General features: G+C 44.6%; 1 protein-coding gene across 1 annotated transcript; it reads left to right on the top strand.

Moving 5' to 3' along the window:
- The first annotated feature begins 360 nt into the window (after positions 1-360).
- On the top strand, positions 361-12,220 carry lrp12 (low density lipoprotein receptor-related protein 12). Its single transcript, XM_004073932.5, has 11 exons — positions 361-1,116; positions 2,054-2,110; positions 2,180-2,315; positions 3,465-3,667; positions 3,940-4,187; positions 6,439-6,588; positions 6,677-6,898; positions 7,066-7,332; positions 7,561-7,763; positions 7,841-7,973; positions 9,173-12,220. The coding sequence occupies exons 1-11, from the start codon at positions 1,062-1,064 to the stop codon at positions 10,100-10,102; spliced, it is 2,604 nt and encodes an 867-aa protein (XP_004073980.1). The 5' UTR covers positions 361-1,061; the 3' UTR covers positions 10,103-12,220.
- The last annotated feature ends 1,226 nt before the right edge of the window (positions 12,221-13,446 follow it).

The raw sequence follows: 13,446 nt of genomic DNA on the forward strand, positions 1-13,446 counted from the left end.
AGCTCCAGCTGCTGCTCAGGCGGGGCAATGGGGCAACAACATATGTGCTGCTGTTATAGAAGTGGGACATTGAGCCGTGCTGTGTGCTTTTGTTCAGTTTCTCCATCAGCTTCCAGTATAAGGAAAGACATACGATGCTGAATGTAGTTCACCACCAATCCATGCGTACATTTGAAATCAGACAAAGAATGAAAAGCAACCATTTTAAAACTAAGTGTAATCCGAATCATGTTTGTTTTTCATTTCTGAGTGATTTAAAATGTACTTTTTGAATTTGTTTTTGTCCAGGCTAACAGTTTAAAACCCTGATCACGTGATCTTTCAATTTGGTGGGCGGGGAGGGGGTGTCTCCTCATTCGTGACGTCGCACAGGCACGCGCAGTGGGCGGGGCCTCCATGTAATTCTCTCTCTGCCGTTGTGGACGTCTGTTGTTGTTCGGCCGGCCCGGCGGAGGAGCTAACCGTTAGCTCCAGTGTTGAAGATGGAGTAGCGCGGGCGCACGGAGCTGCTTGCTGGCCTCCGTCCCATCATCGGGCTTTATTTCGGCTCGACCCGGGTTGACTGCTCTTTTCTCGGCTTCACTGTGTTGTTCATGTAGTCGCTACATCGGGTCAGTGTTAGCGCGAGGCTCAGCCGGACTGGCTGCTAGCTTGGATGCTTCATCGGTGCTCGGGGTGGTCGATTGCCCAGAGATTCTCTTTGTGTGCGCTAGCTGCCCCCTTTAATCACATTATGCGTTGTTGCGTGAAAGCGGCGATGCTTCTCTGTCAGCCGACGCACGTGACCGGGCCGATTTGACGCTTACAGCCGAAAATCCGCAGCTAACAGTTCCCATGTCTTTGTTTGCGTCAGAAAACGGTTCAAGGTGTGAGGGCAGTTTTGCTGCGCAGGCTAGCGCAGCGGGGAGGGTAGAGCGTTTTTTCTGATGAGGCGGATCTTAGATCAGCTCATTTCACGGTCAGCTGAGATGCGGCGCTCGATTCAGTGACCTTGGACTCCTCATCTGCAACAGATTCATAAAAAAAATAGCCAAACAGCTGGCGGAGACGTCAGGGTTACTATGGCTCCCAGGTTAAGCTGCAGGCTGAGTGGCGTCTACCTGCTCATCCTATCAGGTGAGTCTTTCAACCCTGATTGAACCAGGACTCAGGTGGACCTTAAAGTAGCCTTGACCATATTAAAATATACATACATCATGTTTTTGAGTTTTTCAAATTAAAACACATCTAGGAAATTATTTTTGAGTTATTTTAACAAAGCTGATTTACCAGTAAGCACACGGTAAAAAGATGTTGCCTAAAATTAAGGGGAAAAGGGACTAATCTTAATAGGAAAACCACTACAAAATGGTAAAATGATCTGTCCATGGAGAAATAATTTTTACTCTAGAAATCCTATAATGTCAAAATCTGGAAACAAGGATTTCCACACAAGCTTTCAAAAAGGGAAAAATTCGCTTAAAGGTGTCAATTGTTAGATTTACTTCAAATTAGGTGTTATACAGCCAAACATATTTTTCTACTAGGTCTAAACAACTGGTTTGTATTAGTTAGTTTTTATGTCCCTGATTTTTCATTTTATTTACAGAATTGCAAGAAACTAGTGTAATAAGTTAACATGAATCATTTTAGAAAACAAGAGTTCAATAAAACATCTTAAAATCTGAAACTAGCAACAAATTTTGATAAATAATTCCCTATTTCTAAATCATAGCTCTTAAGGAAACAAAAAAATCTCCACTGTGCTGATTTTGGGAAAAGCTTGGAAAGGTGTAGAGCCAGGAGAAGTTTAACCAACTTCAAACCTGCTGAATGTCTAAAAACAAGCGTTCAAATCTCTGCGGTTCCAAGTTTTCTTTATTCTAATAAATGCTGTTTATAAACATTTCTGGGATTGAGTTTAAAAAAATGTCTTTCTGGATTAGTTTATCATGTTTCTGCTTTGGTCAGAAATTATTAATGAGGAGAAAACCTCAAATGTGTTGTCATACTAAAGACTGTCACGTTTAATAATCCTGTAGATTTAATGGTTTCTCTGATGTGCTTTTCCCAGCATGCACCGCTGCTTCTCAAAGGAACGACAACGTCTATGCATCTGGCTTTTCCAGTGGTGAGTGTAAATCCATTCCAAGTTAAATGTATTGGTCAAAGAAAAGAGCACGTCTTTCTCTGTTTTCAGCCTGTAGCGAGGTGGCCGAGCTCCTCCGGGCGTCCAGCGGCATCGTGACCAGCCCCGGCTGGCCGTTCCAGTACCCGACCAGACTGAACTGTAGCTGGATCATCAGAGCTCGCCCCGGAGACTCCATCACCGTAAGGTGAGACGGGCGTTTTGCTCTTGCCAGAAAGGTTTTCTTATTTTAAAATTGTATTTTTTTATATATCCAATGAAGAAAGAAACAAGACTTTTAGAAAACAAAAAATATTTTACTTATTTGACTTTAAATAAAGAAGCCAATATGGTAGTTAGCAAAAAGAAAAGTTAAACATCATCAAGATTTTTAAAAATAAAGTGAAGATTAAAATGATCAAACAATATTAAACATAATAGTCTATAGAATTAACAATTTAAGCATTTGAGCACCATTTTTTTTTTACAAAAAATTCTGCTTAATTTCTTAACATTTTCATGTCTGCAAATGTTTAAAGACCCATAAAGATCATCTTTTGTCAAATTGCTCACACTGGTCTTTTAATTATGATTACACTGTTTTAAAGCAACAACAAGAAGCCTGTGTCATTGTCGTGGACATATTCTGCAGAGCGACAGGGGTTCATTCGAAATTCACTTCTAAATTATGGGTGGTACCATTGATGTGGAATAAAAAATGCCACTGATACATATCCTAGGCTCTTTAACATTGGGAGTTGGGTCATCTTGACCCACTAGACAGTGCTCTGAACCGTTTTTCTTCAATGATTGGTGATCTTCACTGGTGTCCATGGATTACATGAAATCTTTCCACCTTTATCCACCTTTGTCATGGTAGGGAGAACACGTCAATGGAAGGGTGGGATCATCTAAGATAGCAAAAGGGTTAAAAACACTTTCTTTCAGAGTGGCTCTTTAAATTTGAATTTTTAAGCATCCAATGAAGAAAGACGCACGACATTTTTCATTTTTTACTTCTTTTGACTTTAAATGAAGCTGGGTTTCTGAAACTTGATAGGTTGCAAAAAACTAGCATTTAAGAGCAGTCAACCCGGGTCGAATCCAATAAACTAGCATTTAAGCTAGTTTATTGGATTATATTCTCTTCTTCAACAACTCCCTGGAAGTTTCTATTTCTGCTAATGTTTAAAAATAACTCAAAGAAACATCTTTAGCCTTTTTATATCTGTGTGCTTTTATCTGTGCAAAGAAAAGCTGTCAAATACAGCCACTCAGTCTTAATAATGACTAGAAGCTTAGCAGAAGCTCAAAATGAGGCGTGCTAAACGTTTGATTCCTATTTTTCCCTCTGAAGTTTTCAGGACTTTGACCTTCAGGGTTCCCATCGTTGCACCTCCGATTGGATGTCCATAAGCAGCTACAGGAGTTTGGACGGCCTTCGTGTCTGCGGCTCCTCACTGCCACCTCCCTACATCACCTCCCAGGACCACGTCTGGATACACTTCCATTCGGATGAGAGCCTGACGGGGAAAGGGTTCAGACTGTCCTACATCACCGGTGAGGACGGCTCTCCACCTTCGTCCTCTGTGCATCTGTTCTTTGAACTGACAGCCTCCCTGTTCTGACCTGACGTCCATAAGCTGGCGCTCCTTCTTGACGTTGCATAACAGTTGTTTACTGGGCAAAGTGATTTAGTGACGTAATGCAGGATTAAAGGAGGATGCAAATCCTTCCAACCAGGACTAAAAAAGGGAGACGCACAGAAAACACAGACAGCATTTTCACTCAACTTTTACCAAGTAGCTGCGAATATTCCCTTTTCTTTGCAGGTAAGCCAGAAGCAACTAGCTGCGATGTGGACCAGTTCCATTGCTCCAATGGGAAGTGCATCCCAGACTGGTGGCGCTGCAACTCCATGGACGAGTGCGGCGACAACTCAGACGAGGAGCTATGTGTGGATTCCTCCTTCTCATTCCAGCCGTGCAGCCTGAACCAGTTCCCCTGCCTGTCCCGTTACACCCGCATCTACACCTGTCTGCCCCACAGCCTGCGCTGCGACGGCAGCATTGACTGCCAGGTACAGAGCGCGTTTCACTGCAGAAGCCACCGAAGCCATCCATCCTGTTAAATCCATCTCAGTTTATAATCCCAACTGCTGACAAAAGATACAGCATGCTCACAGACTGTATAATCGACACTTTCACTCTTTAGGATCATCTTTTTATCTATTTTCATAGTGTTCCCAGTGGTCTTTTAAATATAATTATGCAGTTATTAGCCAAAATTTGAAAAAAACAGGTATATTCTAGGACAGGGGTCGGGAACCTTTTTGGCAGAGAGAGGCATAAACGCCACATATTTTTAAATGTAATTTCGTGAGAGCCTTACAATATGTTTAAAACTCAAAATACAAGGGAATGTGTTCATTTGATGTCATTTCAAAACTTTTAAAGTACAATAAGTCTGTGGATTCTTTTTTAATACATTGTTATTGTAGAAGACTGAGTTGAATTGGGCAGCTGTTGGGTCGCGTTTTAAGTTCCGGAGTTCATTGAACGCATCAAGCAGAGATGCTGATTGGCCCTTCAGTTGTGTCGCTCAGCCTGTCGTTGAGGTTTGGACCAATAGGGTTCAGCTATGAGCCGAATAAGGGAAATAGGAGGGCTGGTGCGGGAACAGGGGATTATAAAGAGTGTGAGTTGGGGGGATTCAGGAGTTGCTGGATAAATTGTTCGGCGCTTGTTACGACTTGCAGTAACCAGAATAAAGAATCTTAGAAGAGGTAAAGTCTCTGTGGCTCAGTGTGGGAAAGGGACGCTACTTTATGCTGTTGCTAATAAATGATGAGTATTTCCTACCGTTAATGTGACTTCTGGTGCTGCATGGTGGTTTTGCTGATGGTCTAGTCTGGTTGATACGTGGTGAGTTTAAGCTTCATGTAGGCGTAGAGACTTCCATCCGTTAATCATGATCGTAGGTCTGAATGTTCTTTAGATGTGAGACAGACTCCTCACATGCAGACGTGGAGCCAAACATTGTCAGTACAGCAAAACTCGCACGCTGCAGTGTGGTGTGTGACGGGCAGCGTGTTCTAATCAGAGCGCCGCTCACCTTGCTGCCTGAGCCCACTACCCCTCCCCTTTTCCTTCTCAAAGACGGGAGCGCACATCTGCCGGGACTGCAATTCACAGTTTTCAGGCCGTTACAGATTTGGGGATTTGATGCGCGGTTTTACGGTTTTGATGCGCAATACATTAGGCGCTGAATTGAGACCATATGTTATAAACTGGCATTGCATCGCGCCCGAGATGGACTGGTCTAATGAAACTTTTTTTTTTTTTTTAATAATTAAAGATTTGTCTGCGAGCCAGATGCGGCCATCAAAAGAGCCAGATATGGCTCGCGAGCCAAAGCTTCCCAACCTCTGTTCTAGGACATAGCTTCTACAGGAGTTTACCTCCAGTTGGGACCATTAGTGTGGAGCAACCCCGCCCCCCATTCCCCTCCCCATTTCTGAGAGCTTGATGCAGGGAGCTTATGGTCCACCCAGCATATTTTATGCAAAACAAATGCAACCATTTTTAAACTGCCTTTTTTTGTCTGCTGCTGTTTTACAAGAAATATGCAGAAATGAAATTTTAAGCTTAATTTTCTTCACATATGTTCTCTGTCATTAGAAAAAAACCAGAAAAACACGTTGAAAACACCAAACTTTTCACCGGAGTGGGTCTTACTTCCGGCTCCAAGAAAATGAAGTCAATCCAGACGACTTTTTCTTTTTCATCTCAATGTGAATGCTGCCATGTTGGAGCCAGACATCACTTCTAAGCAGCGATTGGTTCGAGTCCGTCTAAGTTGTTGTTTCCTTGGAAACCGGTTTCACCAATCAAGGGGGAGTTTGTTGGAAGGCCATCCCCCTACTGCTTTAAAGCAGGCTACACCCAGTGTGTCAATCAAACACTTTGAACATTTGGCATGGGGACCAGCAGGCTCCACTTTCTTTATCCAGGTATCTGATTGATCCGTTTATAGCTTGAATAACTTGAACTACAGAAGAAAATTGTGAAAAAAATGAGGACATGTTAAAAAAAGGAAGTAGAGAGCAGGATTGGTTCTTCTGACCAATAGAATGACTGAGTAACAGCTGTTTATTTCTCTATAGAAGTCTCTCGGATTTAGGCTTTTTGGTGCCACTTCCTGTTTGGAACGCCAGGGGGGAAGGGTCACTCAGTCCAGTTCTTATATACTGTCAATGGTTAGGATTCACTGGTCCAGTCTGTGGTTGAGCTGCTTTGACCTGACATCTGTTCCCGTTGTTGTTTTTTCAGGACCTCGGTGATGAGATCGACTGTGATGTTCCCACCTGTGGAGAATGGCTGCGGAACTTCTATGGTTCCTTCAGTTCTCCAAACTATCCAGATTTTTACCCTCCAGGAAGCAACTGTACCTGGCTGATAGACACCGGAGATCACCGCAAGGTAACAAATCCAAAGAAATGCAGGGTTTTCTGCCTGAAACGGTTCTTTTAAAATCCTTTAATGGATCAGCGGCGTCTCCTCCTTCCAGGTCATTCTGAGGTTTACAGACTTCAAACTAGACGGGACGGGCTACGGCGATTACGTTAAGGTCTACGACGGCCTGGAGGAGAACCCCCGTCGCCTCCTGCGCGTGCTGACTGCCTTCGACTCCAGAAGTCCAGTCGCCGTGGTTTCCTCCTCGGGTCAGCTAAGAGTTCATTTCTACGCCGACAAAATCAACACCGCCAGGGGGTTTAATGTCACCTATCAGGTAGACCGCCGTTCTTCCCTCAGTGTTCTACTGCATGTTATCATTTAGATAAGCAATGTTTCAGTGCTCATGATTTCTCATTTTGTTCTGCAGAAGTAGAGTCCAACGTTTTTGCAGCTGAAAACGTTTGTCTTTTTATTTTTTTTGGGGGGGGTTTTCTCTTAAAGGTGGAGGGCTTCTGTTTGCCCTGGGAGGTTCCTTGTGGGGGCAACTGGGGCTGCTACGTGGAGCAGCAGCGCTGCGACGGCTACTGGCACTGCCCCAACGGACGCGATGAGCTGAACTGCTCGTCCTGTCAGGAGGACGAGTTCCCCTGCTCCAGAAATGGAGCCTGTTACCCCCGATCGGACCGCTGCAACTACCAGAACCACTGCCCCAATGGTTCGGATGAGAAGAACTGCTTCTTCTGTCAACCCGGAAACTTCCACTGCAAGGTACTGAAAGTGCGACCGATGCCATGCAACCGCCCGACTTTAATGTCTTGGTTTTTTTTCTTTTAATGGTTAATGATAACAATTTTCTGCAACAAATTTGTATCTTGAAATGATCAAACAGACTGGCTAAAAGACATAAATTAGTATTTCTGGAAAGGTTGTGTTCATAGTCTGATGCTTTCATCTCAGATGCATCCAAATGCAAACAAACCCTTTTTCTTTCTGCAGAATAACCGCTGTGTCTTTGAGTCGTGGGTTTGTGACGCGCAGGACGACTGTGGCGACGGCAGCGATGAGGACAGCTGCCCCGTCATTGTTCCCACTCGGGTCATCACTGCCGCGGTGATCGGCAGCCTCATCTGCGGCCTCCTGCTGGTCATCGCCCTCGGCTGCACCTGCAAGCTCTACTCCCTGCGCATGTTCGAACGCAGGTGAGAGACGCCTTTGTGTCCTTGGTGTTAAATTTGAGCCGCTTCTGTTTAAACTCCAATTCAAAACCTTATTGCAGGTCATTCGAAACCCAGCTGTCCAGAGTGGAGGCGGAGCTTCTGAGGAGGGAGGCCCCGCCCTCCTATGGGCAGCTAATAGCGCAGGGGCTGATCCCACCCGTGGAGGATTTCCCTGTTTGTTCTGGCACTCAGGTACAGAAATCCTTCCACAGGTGACTCACTCACCTAAACATGATTTGACCTGAAACTCCCATCGAAAACGTAGATGGGGAGTAGATCCCCGCGCAGAGCATCACGATCAGAGTTCCTATCCAAAGGAACACAGTCAAAGACCAATAAAAACTTTTCCGGATGATGGAGGACATATGTAAAGTAGAAGAAAATTAAGATGTCCGAGTATTTCTTTAGTCAAAAATTGTGAAAAATGTTGCATTTGTTACACAGAAAATAAGATGGGCGGGGCCACAAGCTACCTGCTCCGCTCCATTCTGATGCATCCACCTGCAGACAAATAGATCCACGAACGTCATTGTTTTTCTCGTCTGAGCTGGAGTCTGGATCTAAACTGTACGGCTGGATAGCTCTGACTACGCCTGCACAATTAATTGCAAATTTATCGTTATCGCGATTTCAAGCTGTGCAATATCCATATCGCAAAAGTCGGCAAAAATCGCAATATATGGTAAACCTTAAATGTGCTAAAACAATCTTATGGCAACTTTATGCATTTGACCAATCAGATGGCGCTGTTGCCCTCCTAATTAGACGAGGGTCGTTTGGAGTGTAATTTAAGGTATTTTGACTCTTATTTAATTTAAACTTTTGCCGTGAAATGGAAATGTTTTTGTTGATTTTACTATTTGTTAATTTATCGCAAGTTGGAGCAGTTGCAGCGCTGGAGCAATTTGAAGGAGGACCATGTGCTGTAATTGCACCTGTCCAGGCTTTTCTTTTGAAGAATATACTTCTTCTGATGATAAAGAATATACTTTATATCATCATCGCAATATTGATCACTAATATCGCATTTCCCAAGTTTTCCTCATATCGTACAGCCCTAGCTCTGATATTGCTCGCTGTTTTGTTACACCGGTAATGTTAAGTTGGGGGTCTGAGGGACTGTAAACTAGAAGGAGAGGCTGTAAACAGAGAGCTCTCGGTTATGGGTGATAGGAAAGGGGGTGATGTTGCTCCGCTCCAACGTACCCACCCACAACTCGGATGTGAACTTCCAGAACCAACAGGCTCAAACACATCTACTACTTCTTAAAGAGATTTAATAAAACAGGAAATTTAAATCAAACCAAATAAACAGATTGGGTTTGTTGGATTTGAGTCGCAGTGGATTTGATATCTCTGTTAAATACTTGTTTTACCATCTCTGCCCTCAGGCTTCGGTCTTGGAAAATCTGCGCCTCGCTGTTCGCTCCCAGCTCGGCTTCACCTCCCTCAGACTCCCGTACTCTGGTCGCCATAGCAACTTGTGGCGCAGACTTTTCACGTTTTCCCGGTCCCGTCGGTCGGGTTCCTTGGCTCTGGTCTCCGCTGATCTAGACGACAGCACCGGCTCTGGGAGCACCGGCAGTTCCGGCTCAGACCTCCTGTCTCCAGACTCTGATGACACGGACACGGAGAGTGAGCGGGGGAGGGAGCGAGGCGTGGGCGCCGTGTGCGGGCCGGTAGCCCCCCTCCCCCACAAAACACCCCCACCTGCTGCCGTCGAGGCGGTGGTATCGCTGGCGGTGCCCGCGACCTCCGTTACACCAGACCGATACCGCGACCAGACCCGAGAAGCTCCGCCTTCTTCCAGCGCGGTAACCGTGGTTACATCCAGCCAAGAGCCAGAATGTCACAGGGACTCTTTGGAGGCGCCAGCTCCATCAGGTTCTGCCCTGCACCGCTTGGCCCAGAACCTGCATCGCCTTGCCAGGACCTTGACCAGAACCAGCCAAAGTCAGCAGAATCCGGCCAATCACAGCCCTCTCCACCAGCTGGAGAGAGGAGGCGATGGTGCTGATGCAGCAGAGCGACAAGGGGGCAGGGATGAAGAGGAGGACGTTGAGCTCCTCATCCCTGTGTCCGACTCTGACTCTTCCTCATCGTCTTTGATCAGTGATGTGCAGCAGCCTCTGTTGGAGCCGCACCCTTCCTTCACCGCAGGCCACGCCCCCCACCATAACCGTGGACACAGTGGTAGAGGGGGGCGGGACGGAAGCTGTGAACACTGCGGGATGGTGCACACGGCTCAGATCCCCGACGCTTGTCTTGAGGCCATGGGCAAGCTGGAAAGCAGTGATGACGAGCTGCTTCTGTTGTGCTAACGGGCTAGCCTGCCAGCTAACATGCTAACTTTTTAGGAATACCTTTTGACGGTCGACTCCTTCAATTGGTAACAAATTAACTAACCTGTCATCTCAACAGTTCATTGTTACCCATTATCCTACAAATTGCTAGCTAACATGCTAAATTACACGATTAACTTACCTTGCGCCATACAGTACAGACCAAAGGTTTGGGCACACCTTCTCATTCAAATGAATGGGAAGGTGTGTCCAAATTTTGGTCTGTACTGTACGTTTAGCTTGCTAGCAAGTTAATCCTTTGTCTTAAATGCTCACTGACATTTCTCACAGCTTTCCGACTAACACTACGGTGCAACATGTTTCATTTCTCTTTCCACTACAGCGGTCTAAAGTTGAACCCGTTTTAACAGATGTTAGCATGTTAGCTGGATCAACGGTTAGCTTTTATAGATGTGAAGATGAACAAACCAGTCAAGACTTGTCGCTGATTGAAGTAGAACGGTAGGATCATGAAACGTGTCATTGGTTGTGTCCAAATTCCCTGACTACTTTGTGCACTAAACGGGACTATTGCCATTTTTGTTCCATAGTCCGAATCAACATTTTCAAAATCTCGGATTTTGGAACTGGAATGCGCTGGAAATTTCCCAGAAGTCCCTGCAAAAACCGGTGTGCATCAATGCTCACTAGATTGACAAATGTTGCGTTTAAACGTCATAAAAACATCTGTACATTTATATTCAATAAATCACTAGGTTTTTATCTTTAAGACAAGAAGGATTCCTAAATCTTCGTAAAGTGTTCAAATTTATTAGGTATTTACTTCGGCAAATGGGTGATGTCACATTTGTCAGGGGGGAAAAAGTAGTAAGGATGCGTCCGAACTGCATTGAAATCTGGGGCACTGGGAGTAGTGAGGGAATTCGGACATAGCTATTGCCCCCCCCCCCCCCCCCCCCCCTTTCCCCGGTTCATCCATTTACCACCACCCCCGCTTTTCCTCCCCCTTGCGTAAGCAAAACATCGGTACGTCCGTCAACGGAGTCCCGGCAGTGCAGACTGCACGTCAAAAACCGTGGGAGTCCAGGTCAGCTGCTATGGGTCAAAGGTCACACAACGGTTTTAAACACAAGATAAGGGTCATGTGACCATGAGAGTGCGCCACAAGGCCTGCTCCAGGGCTGCTTCGTTAGTTAGGTCTTTATATTAAATATATATTGGATTTATACTTGGGTAAAAAGGGGTTCTTTACTGACAGCCGTCACAAAAAGTAGGGTTTAGGTACGAGTTTTTTCTGCTTTTAACATTTTATGAAACTGTTTGCCATCCTAGAGGCTAATGCAGCTCTTTGTATTGATATGTTTGTAATAAAACATATCAGACCTTTACTAATTATTAACGTGTTGAGGAATAAAACAACGTATTGATGATGAAAAGTGCTTCAGTCTGCGACAACACGTTTTTTAAAATTTGGTTTAAAAAGCAAACATGCACGTCTTTTCCACAAAAGACTAAATTTACAACTAAATGTTTTTATTTAACACCTAAAAGGAGTCATTTTGACTCCGTTATCAGGCCTCATCCGTTCGTCACATGACCCTTGTCGAGCATCGGTTCTTCATGGTGCGTGTTCTGGCTGAGGTTCTGGTTCCTTCTTCATCTTCAGTGGTTTTTCTTAGTTTGAATTGGTTCTAAAGGAAAATTAGCTTTAAGAAGTCAAATTAAAACAAACAAAATAGTAACAATGAGGAGAAACATTGAGGAAATATTTTTAAGGAGAAGGTTCTGAACTGGGACCAGAACCAGGCGGCAAAAGAAGCGTGTGGTTCCTGTTTTGTGACGGTTTCCCCCTTCCTGGACCGAAGCCTTTCAAATGTCTGTATTTCTGATCTTTGTTACTGTTTTTGGTACTCAGCGGACTTTGTGCGAGTGTGACTGTGTATATTTATTATTATTCTTATTATTAATATGTTTATGGTTCTTGTGTTAATTTTGCTGTTGTGTAGATGTTTTTCAGACCTGCATGATTCAGCCTGTTTGATGTTTTTTGAGTCTGTAAAGTAAAAAAAAAAAAAAAACAACGGCTAAACTGCACTAAAGATTAAAGGGTCACATTCAGTGAATTGATTCCAGAAACTTTCTCATTTTTTTGTCTTTGGAGGGAAAACAGAAGATCTTTCTTGATCTCTAGCATTTCTGTGAAAGCTTTAGTCCCATGCACGCCTCAACCCGCCGTACAGGTGCTGCAGGCTTTTGGGTCATCTTGTAGAGAGTGGTGGCAGCGAGTACAGGTGTGTCTTCTAGTTCCCCATAGGGCTCGTTTGGCTATCTGGAAGGACTTCATAAAAATGGAACATACCATTGTCGTACGTGTGGTTAGTCTAGGTTGTCCAAATCCAGGCTTCGAGGGTCGGCCTCCTGCTGGTTTTCCAGAAACTTTGCCTCATTTGCTGCTGATTATCTGGATGGAGTTTGTTTCAATGGTAGGTCTGTTGAAAACATGTTGGACACCGGCCCTGGGGGCCTGGAATTGGACACTCCTGTGGTAAGTGTATTATGAAGCAGGGGCGGAGCTACAGGGGGCGAGTGGGGGCAACTGCACCACCAGCGAAAAGCTTTGCGCCCACACTTGGTTCCTCAGTTTTTTAATTCAATATCAGTATCTTTATAAAAAAAAAAAAAAGAAATCATCAATACAAGCTTCTTCAAGCATTGCAAAAATAACAAAAGCAACATTTTTAACGGCAATAAAACAGAAATATGTATTTTAACCTTTCATTTAAAATTTGTGCTACCAATTTAGCCCTTTTGCTATCTTGGATGACCCCACCCTTACATTGACGTGTTCTCCCTACGACAAAGGTGGAAAGATTTCATGTAATCCATGGACACCAGTGAGGTTCACAAATCATTGAAGGAAAAAAGGTTCAGAGCACTGTCAACTCCCAATATTAAATTGCCTAGGATAGCACAAGGGATGAAATGTTACAGCGCCACCCCTGTCGTGGAGTATTTTTAGGGCTTGTGCAGGTTACACCCATGGCGTACAGGTGATGACATCATTTGGTCTTCTAACGCCGGAGTTTAGGTGCTTACTGACCGTAGAAACATGCTGCACGCACAGGGTGTGCACGCTACACCTCAGTGCCTGTAGGATGTCCACACAAACAACACACTGTTGTGTAACCCTTGTGCTAGGCACTTTAACGTTGGGAGTTGGGTCATCTAGACGCGCTTGACAGTGCTCTGAACTTTTTTTCTTCAATGATTTGTGATCTTCACTGGTGTCCATGGATTACATGAAATCTTTCCACCTTTATCCACCTTTGTCATGGTGGGGAGAACACGTCAATGGAAGGGTG

Source organism: Oryzias latipes, chromosome 11 (assembly GCF_053564925.1).
Source record: "Oryzias latipes strain Hd-rR chromosome 11, Olatipes_Hd-rR_3.1".
Lineage (NCBI taxonomy): Eukaryota > Metazoa > Chordata > Actinopteri > Beloniformes > Adrianichthyidae > Oryzias > Oryzias latipes.

Bases quoted from the DNA above. Each gene is read 5' to 3' on its own strand.
- lrp12 (XM_004073932.5), top strand. From the start codon at position 1,062: ATGGCTCCCAGGTTAAGCTGCAGGCTGAGTGGCGTCTACCTGCTCATC. The intron at 6,899-7,065 runs GTAGACCGCCGT...TTTCTCTTAAAG, and splicing joins GGTTTAATGTCACCTATCAG to GTGGAGGGCTTCTGTTTGCC. The intron at 7,974-9,172 runs GTACAGAAATCC...CTCTGCCCTCAG, and splicing joins CTGTTTGTTCTGGCACTCAG to GCTTCGGTCTTGGAAAATCT.